At 39.3% G+C, this 13,471-nt stretch overlaps 1 protein-coding gene across 8 annotated transcripts in view; it reads right to left on the bottom strand.

Moving 5' to 3' along the window:
- The window catches only part of TNRC6B (trinucleotide repeat containing adaptor 6B), a 139,005-nt gene that overhangs the window by 44,409 nt on the left and 81,125 nt on the right, over window positions 1–13,471 (bottom strand). For 7 of the 8 annotated variants that reach the window (XM_063395963.1, XM_063395964.1, XM_063395962.1 and 4 more), the window contains 4 exons: window positions 9,758–9,779; window positions 7,977–8,321; window positions 2,356–4,680; window positions 904–1,062 (listed from right to left, as the gene is read on the bottom strand). In XM_063395963.1, coding sequence (XP_063252033.1) covers window positions 904–1,062; window positions 2,356–4,680; window positions 7,977–8,321; window positions 9,758–9,779 — 2,851 coding nt within the window. The remainder of the gene's footprint in view (window positions 1–903; window positions 1,063–2,355; window positions 4,681–7,976; window positions 8,322–9,757; window positions 9,780–13,471) is intronic. The other variant, XM_063395969.1, reaches the window with a different exon arrangement.

Here is a 13,471-nt window from a genome sequence, read left to right as displayed (position 1 = left end):
AAAGTGAACAATTTGTGGGGAAAGGTAGAAGGGTTTTGAAGGGTTCAATTTTATTTTATTAATTTCATTTTTTTCCTTCATTCTCTAGTGATGGTAAATAAAGTATCTTTCTAACTTTTAAAGTTTAGGCCTGTTGTGCTTTTTATTTTCTCCTAGTCATATCCCACAAAAAAACACCAAACACTGAAACTGTCACACATCAGTAGTTCCTACAGTAAACCTCACATCCAAATGTTACTGACGTTGGCAATAACATTGTGTTTGTTGTTTTTTTCCTTAAGAAGAGTGAAATAAAAATTATACTAAAAACTTACATAATCAAGAATAATATCCACAGAACCTCTTAATATAGCAAAATTTTAACTCTGAAGTAAATTTTCAAAATATTTCAATGTCTCATTCATGAAAGACACTTCAGTAGGCATCTAGCTTCTACTACAAAGTGCAATTCTGAAGTTACAATTTTTATCACTTATACAATTAAAGAAACCCATTCAAAGCCAAGTTGCATTATCAAAGCATAGATAACCATCTAATGGCCTCCACAGTGAAATTTGTCAGTACTGTGCGTGCGTGCCTTATCCTGCCATGATCAGAAAAAGTGACTTACCATATAACAAGTAGGCAGCCAGAGAAAAATACACATTTTCTTACTGTGTTTCAGCACTTCCAGAATCAGAGCTGCTCATTTAATTGCTTAATTAGAATTTTTTTACTACCTTAAAAGACAGTTTCAGTCATTTACAAACACTTAATACTCATCCATCAAAATCCTATGAAAACATTCAACACTGCTTTTAGGCCTCAGATAATAATTCCTCCACAGGTGACCTCTGTCAAAAGGCCAAACACAAAAAATCTCCACAGCAATTGCAAAGAAACTAATATTTGGCCTATACTCACTAGATTTCATGGCATTCGGGGCGTTGGAAGGTGCATTGCCCCAGCCTGTAGTCGATGCTCCTGTATCATCTACTTCACCCCACCCGGGACTGGTTTCATTTGGCTCACCCCAGGCGGAAGTACCATTATCTGGAGCAGGTGGAGTGCTTTTGCTCCAGACTGCACAAAGGAGAAAGAAGTTTCATTACAGATCATTTAGACAATGAGTTGTTTACTGCAGTGCAGCACCACGTCATTAATCTACTGTTTTGTTCTTCTTGAAGAGAACTTTAGGTTCTCAGTAGCATGGGTGCAACAGAATTCACAATCATTCACAACAAATTTACAGTGGGCACTGACCTCCAGGGATGAAAAAGAAGTGAATGCTATGATGAGTAATACTCTTCTCCCAGCTTAAACACAAACCCCACATCTAATACTGTCCTCCTATCTGTGAACTTTTGTGACTAATTACAAGCATTTAACTTAGGGATTTTACATACAGAATAAAGTACATATTTCTAGTACGTATTAAAGCAAGATAGCATTCTTAAAGTGTCTTTGAGTCAGAGGAAAAGCTTAAATAATAATTTCTTAATACATTTCCAGACTATGTAACTTTTTCTTGTCCTTATTCCAAAGAAGAAAATATTTTTCCAAGTATTCTTTATCCTACAGCAAAGCCAAACTTGACTAAAACACTGTCATAGACATACTCAATTTCAAGTGCTAACTAAGTATTTCAGAGCAAAAGAGTATTGACTAAAAATAAAGATTTTCTCCCCATTTCTCTAATAATTAAATAGAAAAAATGCTATTTAGTCCAGAGAAAGGGAAGCTGAGAGGAGACCTTACTGCTCTCTACAACTATGTGAAAGCAGGCTATAGCCACGGTGGGGGATAGTATCTTTTCTCAAGTAACAACAAACAGGACAGGAGGAAATGACCTCAAGTTCCACCATGGCAGGAGGCTTCAAATGGGTATTAGGAAAAACTTTTCCCCAAAAGGATTGCCTAGCACTGGAACAAGCTGCTCAGGGAAGTGGTTGAGTTGTTGAGTTACCATCCCTGCAGGTATTCAAAAGTCCTGCATATGTTGCACTGAGGAACACAGTTTAGTCATGGAGTAGGCAGTGATGGGCTTTTTAAGTTTATGGTTGGACTCAGCCTTAAAGGTTTTTGATTCTGTAATTCAACCTGTTCTTCAGAGGTCAAATTGAATATGCAGATTTGTCAGCTAACAACATCTTTTCCTGGCAAGGTAACCAGTATTCAGACCACAGTTACTGAAGCACAAGCAGAGGACTGATGGATTTTAAGACACTTTAAATAGAGAACCAAATATTCAAATAAGAAACTGGTGTCCTTTATAGAATAAAACTATCAGGAATTAGAGGCTGCAAACATCTCTCCTATGCTTTAAGGTTACAGTCATACATAGGAGCTTGCTGAAGAAAGGAATGAGACTAGTACCTGATGCTTGTGATTTGCTAGTCATTGGATTAGGCAGGCTCTGCTCCCGTGGGGCCTGACCTCCCTGTAAATTCTTGTCCCACAGATTCACATTCTTGTAGTTGTAACTGCTAGGATCTCCCCACGCTGAAGTGCCATCATCAATATCCATTTTTCGACTGATTGACTGTGGAGAAGGTTCTTCCCAGCCACTAGGCTCCTCCTCTTTGGGGGCAGCTGACTGTGGTCCACTGTTCCAGTTTGGGTTTGCAGGTCGCCCATTACTTGGAGTTTGGGATGGTGGACCCCAGGAACCAGAAGACTCCTGCTGTTGCTGCTGGTGCTGTTGTTGCTGCTTGTTCCAGGAGTTGGGCTGTCGACCCGTCTCGTTCCATGCTGAAGTCCTTTTACAATCGTCCCATCCACCCTTTGAAGGACAGCTTGTATTTGCACCATTACCCCAAGTTCCAATCTCATTTTGCCCACCTTCACCCCAACCAGACACTGACTTGTTTCCTGCACTTTCCCAATTACTGTTTTTTGTTTGGTCTACTTCCTCTCCCCAGCTGTTCTTTCCAGAAGACCATCCTTGATTAGTTTGCCGTCCACCCCATCCCTGATCCTTATTACAGTTGTCATTCCAAGAAGATGATTTTTCTTCTTGCCTTCCTCCTCCCCAATTAGAAGAATTGGAGTTTTTATAGTCATTCCATCCTCCAGTATTTTTGGGGTCCTTCCACTCTGTTGGAGTTGAGAGCTCACCCCATCCAGACTTGTTTTGATTGCTTTGGCTGGGTACATCGCCCCAGCCCCCTGAGTTCTTTGTCTGTGTGGCAGAGCTCTCCCACCCCTCAGTTCCTTTATCAGACTTCCCCTCGGGCCGTGGCATCTCTTCAATATCCCACACAGTATCTTGCTTAATTTGAGTCTGGCCCCAGCCAGTGTTTGAAAGCACTCGAGGGTCCAGGTCAGTTCTGCTCAGCAATGTCTGCAGGACTGCCTGACAGTCAGGATGTGTAGGCCTGTATGATCGGCGTCCAGAATTGTGACTGTCATTACTTCCTGCTTTGTGGTTGCTTCCAGTGCTTTGACCTCCAACCTCACTTCCTGCAGAGCTGGAAGATCTTCCCCAACAGGGAGCCTGGGAATTACCTTGGTTTTCAGGAAGAGGGTGGCCTTTTTGATTGTCCCATGCTCCAGTGCTAGAATTTGGTTGGTTTGGACCACTCCACTCTCCAATCTTCAGTTCATCAGACCCAGACAGCTGTTTCCATTCTCCCTGAGAGACCCCAGATGTTAATTTGTTCCCTTCACCCCATTTGCTTTCATTTGCATGCTGAGGGCCAAAGTTCCAAGACCCACCACCCGTAGACTGGTTATTGTTATCCCAAGAATCACTTCTTGACCGATTAGGTTTTTGAACAGAAGGTCCTTTCCAGGAGTCCTCTCTATCCTTTCCATTGTTCCCATGGTTTCCAGAATTGCTCTGCCCAGAGACTGTGTCAGTTCCAGAAGACCCCCTAGCTGTACCCCAAGATCCAACACTCCCCATCTTTCTTTCTCCAGTGCTCTGAGAAGGGGTGTCAGTGCTCCTGGAAGGGTTCCCCAAGCCCATTTCAAAGGGCATTCCCTTATTCTCCATAGGGTTTGGTGAACTTAAGTTCAAGGAGTTAGTGTTTCCATTTTTTGGTCCATCAGTGTTATGAATTTGAGCCTGTTCTCTGCCAGAGACAAAGTTAACACCCGCATTTTCCATCTTTGACTGCTGTTCCCTAGAGGTCTGACCTACTGTGCTAATCTGTGCATTGGAGCTACCACTATCAGATTCCAGAGTTCCTTTCCTAGAATTGCCCTCTTGAACCAGTGCTGGCCAAGCAGATGGGTTGCTATTTGGGTTAAAGTTGCTGAAGCCAGAACCGGGACTAATTCTGTCTTGTCCACTCGAGTTCCTCCAATTACTTAGTCCATTGTTACTCTCGGCAGCAGGGTTGGAAGATTGAACAGACTTAGCCTTGGGATCAGATTTCCAGGCCCCAAGATTACATTCATTTCCAGCGCTTCCAGACTGGCACTGGCTTCCTTTTCCTTTGTTACTAGTGGTGCTTCCTGGCAGAGCATTCTTCTCCAAGCCAGGGTTTGAGGCACTGTTGTTATCGGTGGTGTTTTCGGAAGAAGACTCAGCATCTTTGCTGGCAATACAAGGCCACTCTTCCATATCAGACCCGTCTACAATCACCTTGTCCCAGACGTGAGTTGGGTTGGCGTTGGTGCTGCTGTTGGAGGATGCTCCAGAACCCCAAGTGGAATTTGCATAATTTGAAGCAGCAGCACCTCCAATTGCTGAATCTAAAAGAAAGAAAGAAAGAAAAAGAAAAAGAAAAAAGAAAGTCATTAGTAATCCATATTATTTACAAGCATAGAACATCAGGTTTTTGACATCAGTTATCCCACTTATTTTGCAGAGCATAAACTCCATAGTAACAGCTGCAGCAGTATTCGTAAGTGAATATATACTGTTACTACCAGTACTGGCTCATATGACAACTTAAAAAATTGTGCAACTTTCCTCCCAGCCTTAATTCCTATGTTATATATTCCAAAGTAAAGATCACAATTTCTGGTTGCTAATACTTTCAACAGAAGATCGGATCAGCATTCAGTACCTGTCTGAGGCTTTCAGTTCATTAGCTTAAACAATGAACATCCAATGAATGCCTTCCAGATCTCCCTTCACTGAGTGCCACCAATGAGGATCCTGACTTTACAGCAAGGTTAGAACTCCCTTGTAAGCTTTGAATATTGATGAACGGTAGGTTGTCTTCAACCACTATGTCTCACCCACCAAGATCCAAAAGATCAAGCAGTTCCCAAGTACATGCTTTTCCTTTAACTGCAAATGCAAACTGAACAACAGCAAGGAAGTATGACTCCACCGGTATTTTTATTCATCTATCTTTTTAGCACAGAGCAACCCTTTTTTTTCCTTTCCAATTAAAAAAAAAATCTGATTAGTCAGATCACAAGAAGAGCCTAAGGAGGACAAAGACAAGCTCAAAAGACTGCAAGGTTGTAAGGTTTTGAACTTTGAAATGGTTCAGCCAATGAATGATGCATAGGCAGCTCCAAACAAGATCTTCTAATAAGTGACTTTAACAGAACATTTAACTTCTGTGAAGATGTTCTAAAAGTATTCAGCTTGCTCACATATAGCATGCTAAGACAACTTAATGGACTATTTTATGAAACCAGCCTTCCCTTGCTGTATTTGACAGTGGCAACAATTATAACTATTGAAAGACTTTCACCAATAAAATTAAAACCTGTTTGTTCAAACCGGTCTTGTATGTCCTGAATTATCATTGGTATTGGAAAAATTATATAGAACACCCATCATCTCAGTCCCCTGCATTGGTATGACACAAGAGTAAACCTGATGTCATCTTTCAGGGCACTGGTTTTGCCAGAAGGATTTCAATCCTGGTAGAAAAGGGTCCATGTGAAGAAGGACTACGTGTTGACTTTTAGTATTTTATCATCACCAACACCACCTATGACAATCTGGTGACTATAAGAATGTGAGCAAGTAGACAAGCTGCATGATCGTCCCCATTGGGAACCTACTTTTGTTTTCTTTCATTGGCATGAATTTAACCACATTATCAGTGCATATGTGCTCAACCAAATTGGGCCAAAACTGAAGTTCAGTTGGCCAACAGCCAGATCTGATAAACCTGGGATAAACGATGTACAAGGCAGATAACAACACTGCACTTCCATAAGCACTTTGATAGAGCACCTAAGACAGCCCCACCCACTCCCTTGTTCACCTGCTCATTCCCACTCCTCTGGCACACCTACTCTCACATGCGCATGCTAGCATGCACATTCTTACTGATATTCAGTTAGGTGAATGGGTAAAAGTAATGCAGACTGAAATTAGCTTTAAAAACCAACCTGATTTAATTTTAATACAAGTCACGTCCCCAGCCCAGTTAACTCATTATGGTACAGAAAAATGGATGGGGTAAGGCAAGTCTCAAGGACCTGTATCCTTCTTGGCACTCCTGACTTACATCAGGATAATGCAACTAACCACTGGCTAATACAGCCATATAACCTCTTAGTTGTTAATACACTATTAAATGAAGTGTAAAAATATGAGAATTTGTAATACCAACTTTCAACTTCAGAAAAACAAATACTAAGTGTCAAATAATTAAGGAGCATACAATTTAAGGAGCCTCTCAAAATACTTCAAAATGGTCCACATACAGTACACCCCACAGCAAAAAAAAAATGTTGCTCATGAGAAGCTTCGAAAACTTTTAGAATGCTTCACTACCACAAATTTTCCTTAGTCAGTCTACTACAATAACTGTGAAGGCATACCAGTGCTAAGATTTTATATAGGAACCACAGACTTCAGAGCATATTTTGTTTCAGGTGTTTTATCAAAGTAAGTTATCTCCAAGACATCTGTTTTTAAACTGATGAGTTAAAATTTTGCCACTGAAGTTTGACATTCACTTTCTCCTTTATTAAACAGCAATTATCAAAGACAAGATAAATACTCTGTCAAACAGGGCTTTGCTACAAATGTATTCAAGTAGTGAAACAACAAAACAAATGGAATTATTAATTTTCCTAGAATACTATTTAATAAGGACAGCCATCCCAGTTAGCTCACTTGGTTCTCTACAAGTCACCTCTGTTTTTACTTCAAACCACAGAGAACTAAAAAAACGTTTACTTCCATGATGGTAAAATATTCACCAACCCATTGATCTGGCACAATTTTCAAAGAAAATTCAGACATACTGGTATTGTTATTTTCTTCTTTTTGACTTTCAAGTATCTAATATTTCTTTTTTAAACATCCTTATTGTTAGAATTGAAGCTGTCCCTGACTTCTCAGGTCACCTAAGTCTTTCCTCAGAAGGCAGATATTTTGAGTGGAATTTTGTTTGTTCTACTATTATAATTAAAGAAAGAGTATTACAGCTACTGTAATTCACCAAGGGTCTGAAACAATTCAGGAGCAGCTGTAACTTCCTCACGCTCATCAAACAACCCTAAAATCAATTTATTTTCCGGAATACAAAATGAATGGAAAAGTAAAAAAAGAACAGTCACCAATTGTACAAAAAGGCTTAACTAAGTAAAATAATAAGATTACTACCAAAAAAAACCCCAAAAAGTGAGGAGTACTAGGTCATCTTTCTGCTCTGTCCAAACAAGATGTGACAGACACCTACCCTTTGCATGCCTGTTTCACGAGATACAAAAATGTGACAAGACAGGAAATTCATGACAAAGAAACCTGAAGAGCCATTAGGAACTACTCAGTGACAACCATAAAATGCTGTTTATTTATGCCTTGTGTTTACTTTGCTGCAGAGCATTTCCACAACTAATTAAAACCACTCAAAACAGACTTGAAAAAAATTAAACCTCTTGTTCCATCTAGCAGTAAAAATTATATCCATTGCTGCCAACGGAAGCCTGCACACTGAAAGTGCAGAAACCCCCCAAAAGCAACCTGAGTTTTGCTATATATTGACAGGCTCATGTACAATTTCAGCCATCCCTTTTCTGCCATGTGCCAACATGTTCATTTAATATTATTTATTATCATCACTTGCCGGTTGCAGTCCCACTGTCACTCTGCAGCAGTACTCCTGTCACTGGTTGTGCGTTGTTTGGGTTTGCTCCTGGTGCTGCTGTGGGGGGAGGCCCTGCTCCACCCCCAAGGAGCATGCAGGATGGTGGAGGAGGCTGCCCACGTTTCAGTAACACTTTGTGGTCCTGCTGGCAACGGAATCGCGGCGGCACCTCCCGAGGCATGTAGCGGGCTGCGCTTGGCGGTTGTCCGTTCGGCACTGCCACCCTTTTGGCATTATTGCCACCATTGACTGGTGGCGATGGAGAGTTGCCAATTGGGCTGGCAGCCACTGGTTGGCTTAAACTTGGTTTCGTCACTTCGGGCACTGAAAAACAGGAAGGATGAAAATCAGAAGTTTTTCCACTGAAACCTGTGTTAGCTACAAGAACTCACTATGACTCTGCTTTTGTTATTTAATCTCTGAAATACTGTGCAGCTTCTACATTCTCAACAAACAAAAACAATGTAAAGAAGCAGGAATAAGCAGTAGCAGACCTTTTGCTTCCATGTGCAACGCTGCAGTCTAGGATGAAACTCTACGTTCACCAATTTTGCTCTAAGCCCAAAATTTCTTCCAAATGTAAAGTTGTGAAAGAATATACCGTAGACAGAGTAATTTTAAAATATGAGCAGTCAAATATAACTAACTCCACCTTCCTGAACTTCAACTGCTTTTTGGACTGTTATGCATCATCATCTTTATGGGAAATCTGAAAAAAGAACTCAAGTTTTCCCCGTTTACTAGGCTACACAGTCAATGCCAAAATGAACAAAAAGATGGGAAATAACCTGTCTCCTTTTGAATTCGAAGTTAACAAATCTGAGTTCTCTGTGCTGCTCTTAAGCAAGGCAGTAATAGCTGACTCTCATCCAAAAGACATCCTACACAGAGCAACTGCATTTGGCTCACTTAGGGTTTTCCCTGCTGGTCACCAGATGCCCCTATAAGCGAAGACAAGCTGCTCCTGAAGCCTATTATGTACTGGAGAAGAAAATCACAAATCCTTGAGGAGCTAACATCATCACAAAATTTGCTTAAGAGACTCTAGACAAACTGAGCATAAACAGCAAAACTTTTACTCTTACAGTGAGATTAATACAATTGGGTCTCTCTTTGGCAACATGAATGCATTATTCTCCACATTTTATTTTTATAAGGGTTTTCCAATTTCTCCAGATAGGCTTCATTTCTCGATTACCAATAAGGTGTTGTTAGCCATAAAATCAAGTTACTATTTTAGTCCTTTTCTTTCACTAAAGACAAGGTCCCCACAAAATTTATCAAAAACTGATACACAAAACAAGATTAAATATATTTTTATAACACCTAAGTTATTTAGTTCAACTTTCAAGATGCTCACTCATCAGTCCTGTCTTCTTTATTGGACTTTTACATGCCTGAATTTAAGTTCCCAAATCCAAGTACTTTCATTTATCTTGGTACCTTACTATAATTTTCACTCCTTTTATAAAGGTGGTTTCAGTCTTGGTTATTTGTCTAAAAGTGATATAAAACAGAGAATTGAGTATTTCAGCTAACCTATCTCATTCACAATCCTCATTTTTCCTTCAAGTATTTACATGCTGACAGCATATCTGGAGAATAGCTGTAGCTTTTCCATTTTAATCACCTCAACTTATTTCTTCTGAATACTCATATTCAGCATTTCATCTTTACCCTTCCTTTTCTAACATTTCTGATAAAGATCTGAATCTTGGCTCAAGTCAATAAAAGTACTCCTGAAGATCTAAGATTCTTACCTTTGGTTTTTTGATCTGTGACCTGCAAATTAAGAGCAAGAATGTAAATAGAGTTTTAAGCAGTGCAAAACAAACATTGAACATGTTGTGCTAAGTCACAACCTTAATGTATTAGCACAAGAACAGAATTGGTTGCTGAATAAAAACAACTGATGAACTACAAGTCTAAATACAAGTATTCCTAGTTGTATATACACAAGGTTTTTGGAAGTACTGCAACTCCTGTAATAACTCTGCCTGATGCAGAAGTCCCTGGCAGAAACAATCATACTTCACTTATGATTTTAAGTACTCAATCCTACTCCTCATCCCAAACATGGGCTTCCAAAGCACAAATAAATGTGCTATAGTAAATACAGTTCTCTCAGATTTTGGAGGTGAAGTATTTCAGTTAAATATCTTCCTTCTGTGAGAGTATCCTGACTGTACTGTTGGGGCCTGAAGTAATCACAGCAGTCTGTCTCTCTGCCATCTTCCCATTTCACCTTTCCCAGAACACCTCTTCCAAGGAGAAGTAATTCAAAACCTAGATTCATTTCCACACTTACAAAAAGTACCAGCGACACCTATAAAGTAAATCTACTGAATGCAACAAGACGTTAATGACTGAAATGAGCATTCATGCTGGCTTACATACTCAATATGGGTTTTGTTGTATTCTATATTGTTTCAGCATAGCAGATTTCAAGCTACAGTAGAGACAAACACATCACTGGTATATTCTCTGGAATAGTGTCTATTGTAGCATTTTTCAAACCTGTCCATCATGAGTTCCACTACACAATAATGAAAAAACTGTAAAGATCATCCTCTGTCAGGTTCTATGACACCTATTCTTAAAACAAATAGCTGAACTAGTCCGTATTTCTGGAAAGCACACAGCAACAATATAGAATAATGAAAGCACAAGTAAAAAGCAGTTTATTGTTGAAACTAACCAAACCAAAACTCCTTTGTATGGTAATGAATAAAAAGAAACTACACTAAGTTGCTAGGGCATCATTTACTTTGGAAAGATGAAAATTGCAATATGCAAAGTGGAACATTCACTAAAATACAAAATCTTAAGCATTGTAACCTCACAGACATACATCATCCCAAAGCCTCAAGAACAACAAAAATGTATCTGTACCAAAACTGTGTCTGTACCAAGCCAGATATCAATGTTCAACTTCACTTATGAAAAATCCTGTATGCATCAAATTACAACTTCTTCTGTAACAGTTAAAAATTCTGTTACACACATAATTGACCCTGATGCTTGACTACTACAGGAAAAGGGGAAAAATACTAATTAATACAGTCTAGTAATGCTGGTAAGTTTACTATAGTCAACAGTAGACACATTTAGTAAATTAATAACTTGCCCACTTGGATAAAAAACATTTTACTGAATCCTTGAAAAATTCGACATGAAAATCCATATTACTTTAGACAAAGAAAAACAACCAAAAAACCTTCTGCCTATAATGTCTCTCTCTCCTAGTCAAAATGATCTGGTTTTGTGATGGTTTCCATCTAATATTCAAAAGCTGAAAAAAATGTGACAGTGTCTCAGATTTACAGTTGTCATCTCTCTGTGGGCAACCTATGAACATTGGCAGGGCGGGAGCAGATACAGTGAATGGGAGGGTAGAATAAATCTCAGCCTACTGACAAGCTACCAAACAGCCCCCTGGGTACCAATCACAGATATATTTAAGCTGTGAACTTGCTTGTATAACCTCTCTTCAAGTGATTTAAAAAAAAAAATTAAGTTCCAGATGATCCATACAGAACAACTGTTTCATGGTAAACCAACCTAAGTTTGAAAATGGTACCCTGAAATCATTGCTGCTTATTTGGTGAACACCTCCACAGTCACTAAGAAGGAACACACACATTTATGTTTTATCCACCTGGCTGTCCGCTTTGCTATTGTTAGCTATCTCCAACTATTACTGTGAAATTTAGCCTCTGGGAGATTAAATTACTTTGTCTTTACCCTTCTTGAGAGCATGGCAGAATATGTACTGAACAACTTAGTAGGTGAGAGACCACAGAGGAAAGCTGGCAAATCGCTTGTATTTGAAGCACCAATTCCTCAGAATTCACTGTTATGAAGATGATCAGTACAACCTTTTCAAGTTTCCCTTTTATCACTAAATATCAGCATATAATCCTGAAGTCTTCACTCTATTTACAAGGGTCTGCTCTTTCTGGTTTCTACAGACATTTTTTGTACTTGAACATTAAACAGCACCAACATCAATGCAAAAAGACACTGGAGAGACCTCATCTGTAGAAACTGCTCTTCTGCGCTGTTATTTGGGGATGTATCAACTGGATGAAGACAGCTGACACACACTTACCTGCATCCAGTTTAAACTCATAGACTCAAATTGGTGAAAAAGATCAAAAAAGACCCTGGATAAGCCAAAATTTAACCGAAGTTGGTGCTGTCTGTCCTAAGCAGAAACCCACAGAATGTAAGAGTAAACATTGAGATCTTTCATCACCTGTTACTGAAGCAACTGAAAAACAGAATAGTGGAAGAAAGTAAAGCCTTTTGCTCTCAGTTTCACATAACCACTGACGTTGGAAGGGACAACCTCTGGAAATATAATCCACACCCCTGTCCTCCACCTGGCCCCCAAGAGGTTCCTCAATTCAAAACAAAATTATCAAAACTGGATTGCACAGGACCACGAGAAACTCAGTTTTGAGCATTTAAAGACAGAGGCACCACAACGTCTCTGGGAAACTGGTTCCAGTGGTTGCCCAGCCACACACAAGGAATCTTTTTATGATTAGGTGGACTTTCAATATGTGTATATAATGCCTTATGCTTTGCTACTGGGCACCATGGAAAAGAGTCTGCCTTTGTTTTTTTACTCCTTTCCATACCTTCCACAAAGTATTAATGTACACTGATGAGATCCCCCAAGCCTCCTCTCCTCCAGGAGAAACAGCCATAATGCTCCCAGCCTCTCCTCATTTGCCAGATCTTCCAGTCCCTTAATCATCTTAAAGGCATTTTACTGGACTTGCTCCAGGATGGTTGCACCTATCCTATACTAGGAAGCTCAGAAAGGGTTTTAGTGGTAAAAAGCATGGATAATGCCCTAAGAGACTGAAGCTCATATGTCAAACTAATTCCTACAACAACCTGCCAGATTTTTTTGCAAAATACAGACTTTCTAATACAACAAGTTTCAAACTCATTTTCTGAGCAGAACCAATTTTTGTTGACTTACAAATTCTCCACAACTCAGACCTGAACTGGTCAACCTCAACAAAAGTGCTATTAGCTACAGAAAATGTAAAGTGCAAGTAATACTTTGCAAAAAACATAAATGGAATCTTCAGTAGTAAATATTTCATACAGACTTCCTTAAGGATAAAAAAAAGTAATCTTCCTGCTCTAAAAAATATTTACTAAACTTTACTGCAAGAATTGCAAAGCCCATCAGTATCTCAATACGGAAACACCTAAAACAAGCAGCAGTTGTGCAGAGAGAGATTCAAAGAAGCCATATTAAGTAACTTAACTTAAATAATTTATATCAATTTTTTTTTTATTTTACATAGCACTCGAAGAAGAAATATCCAAGTTAAACATTTCAGTTTCAGCAAAATGATGCAAAAAAGTGTCTTTAAAGAAGCATCACTCTAAGCAATCAATTTTTAAGCTCAAATACAAACAGTATCTTATTACCACCAGTACTGTTTATG

This window comes from Prinia subflava, chromosome 4, assembly GCF_021018805.1.
Source record: "Prinia subflava isolate CZ2003 ecotype Zambia chromosome 4, Cam_Psub_1.2, whole genome shotgun sequence".
In the NCBI taxonomy this organism is placed as follows: domain Eukaryota; kingdom Metazoa; phylum Chordata; class Aves; order Passeriformes; family Cisticolidae; genus Prinia; species Prinia subflava.
Note: the sequence above shows the minus strand (reverse complement) of the source record. Positions and strands in the feature narration are given on the sequence as shown.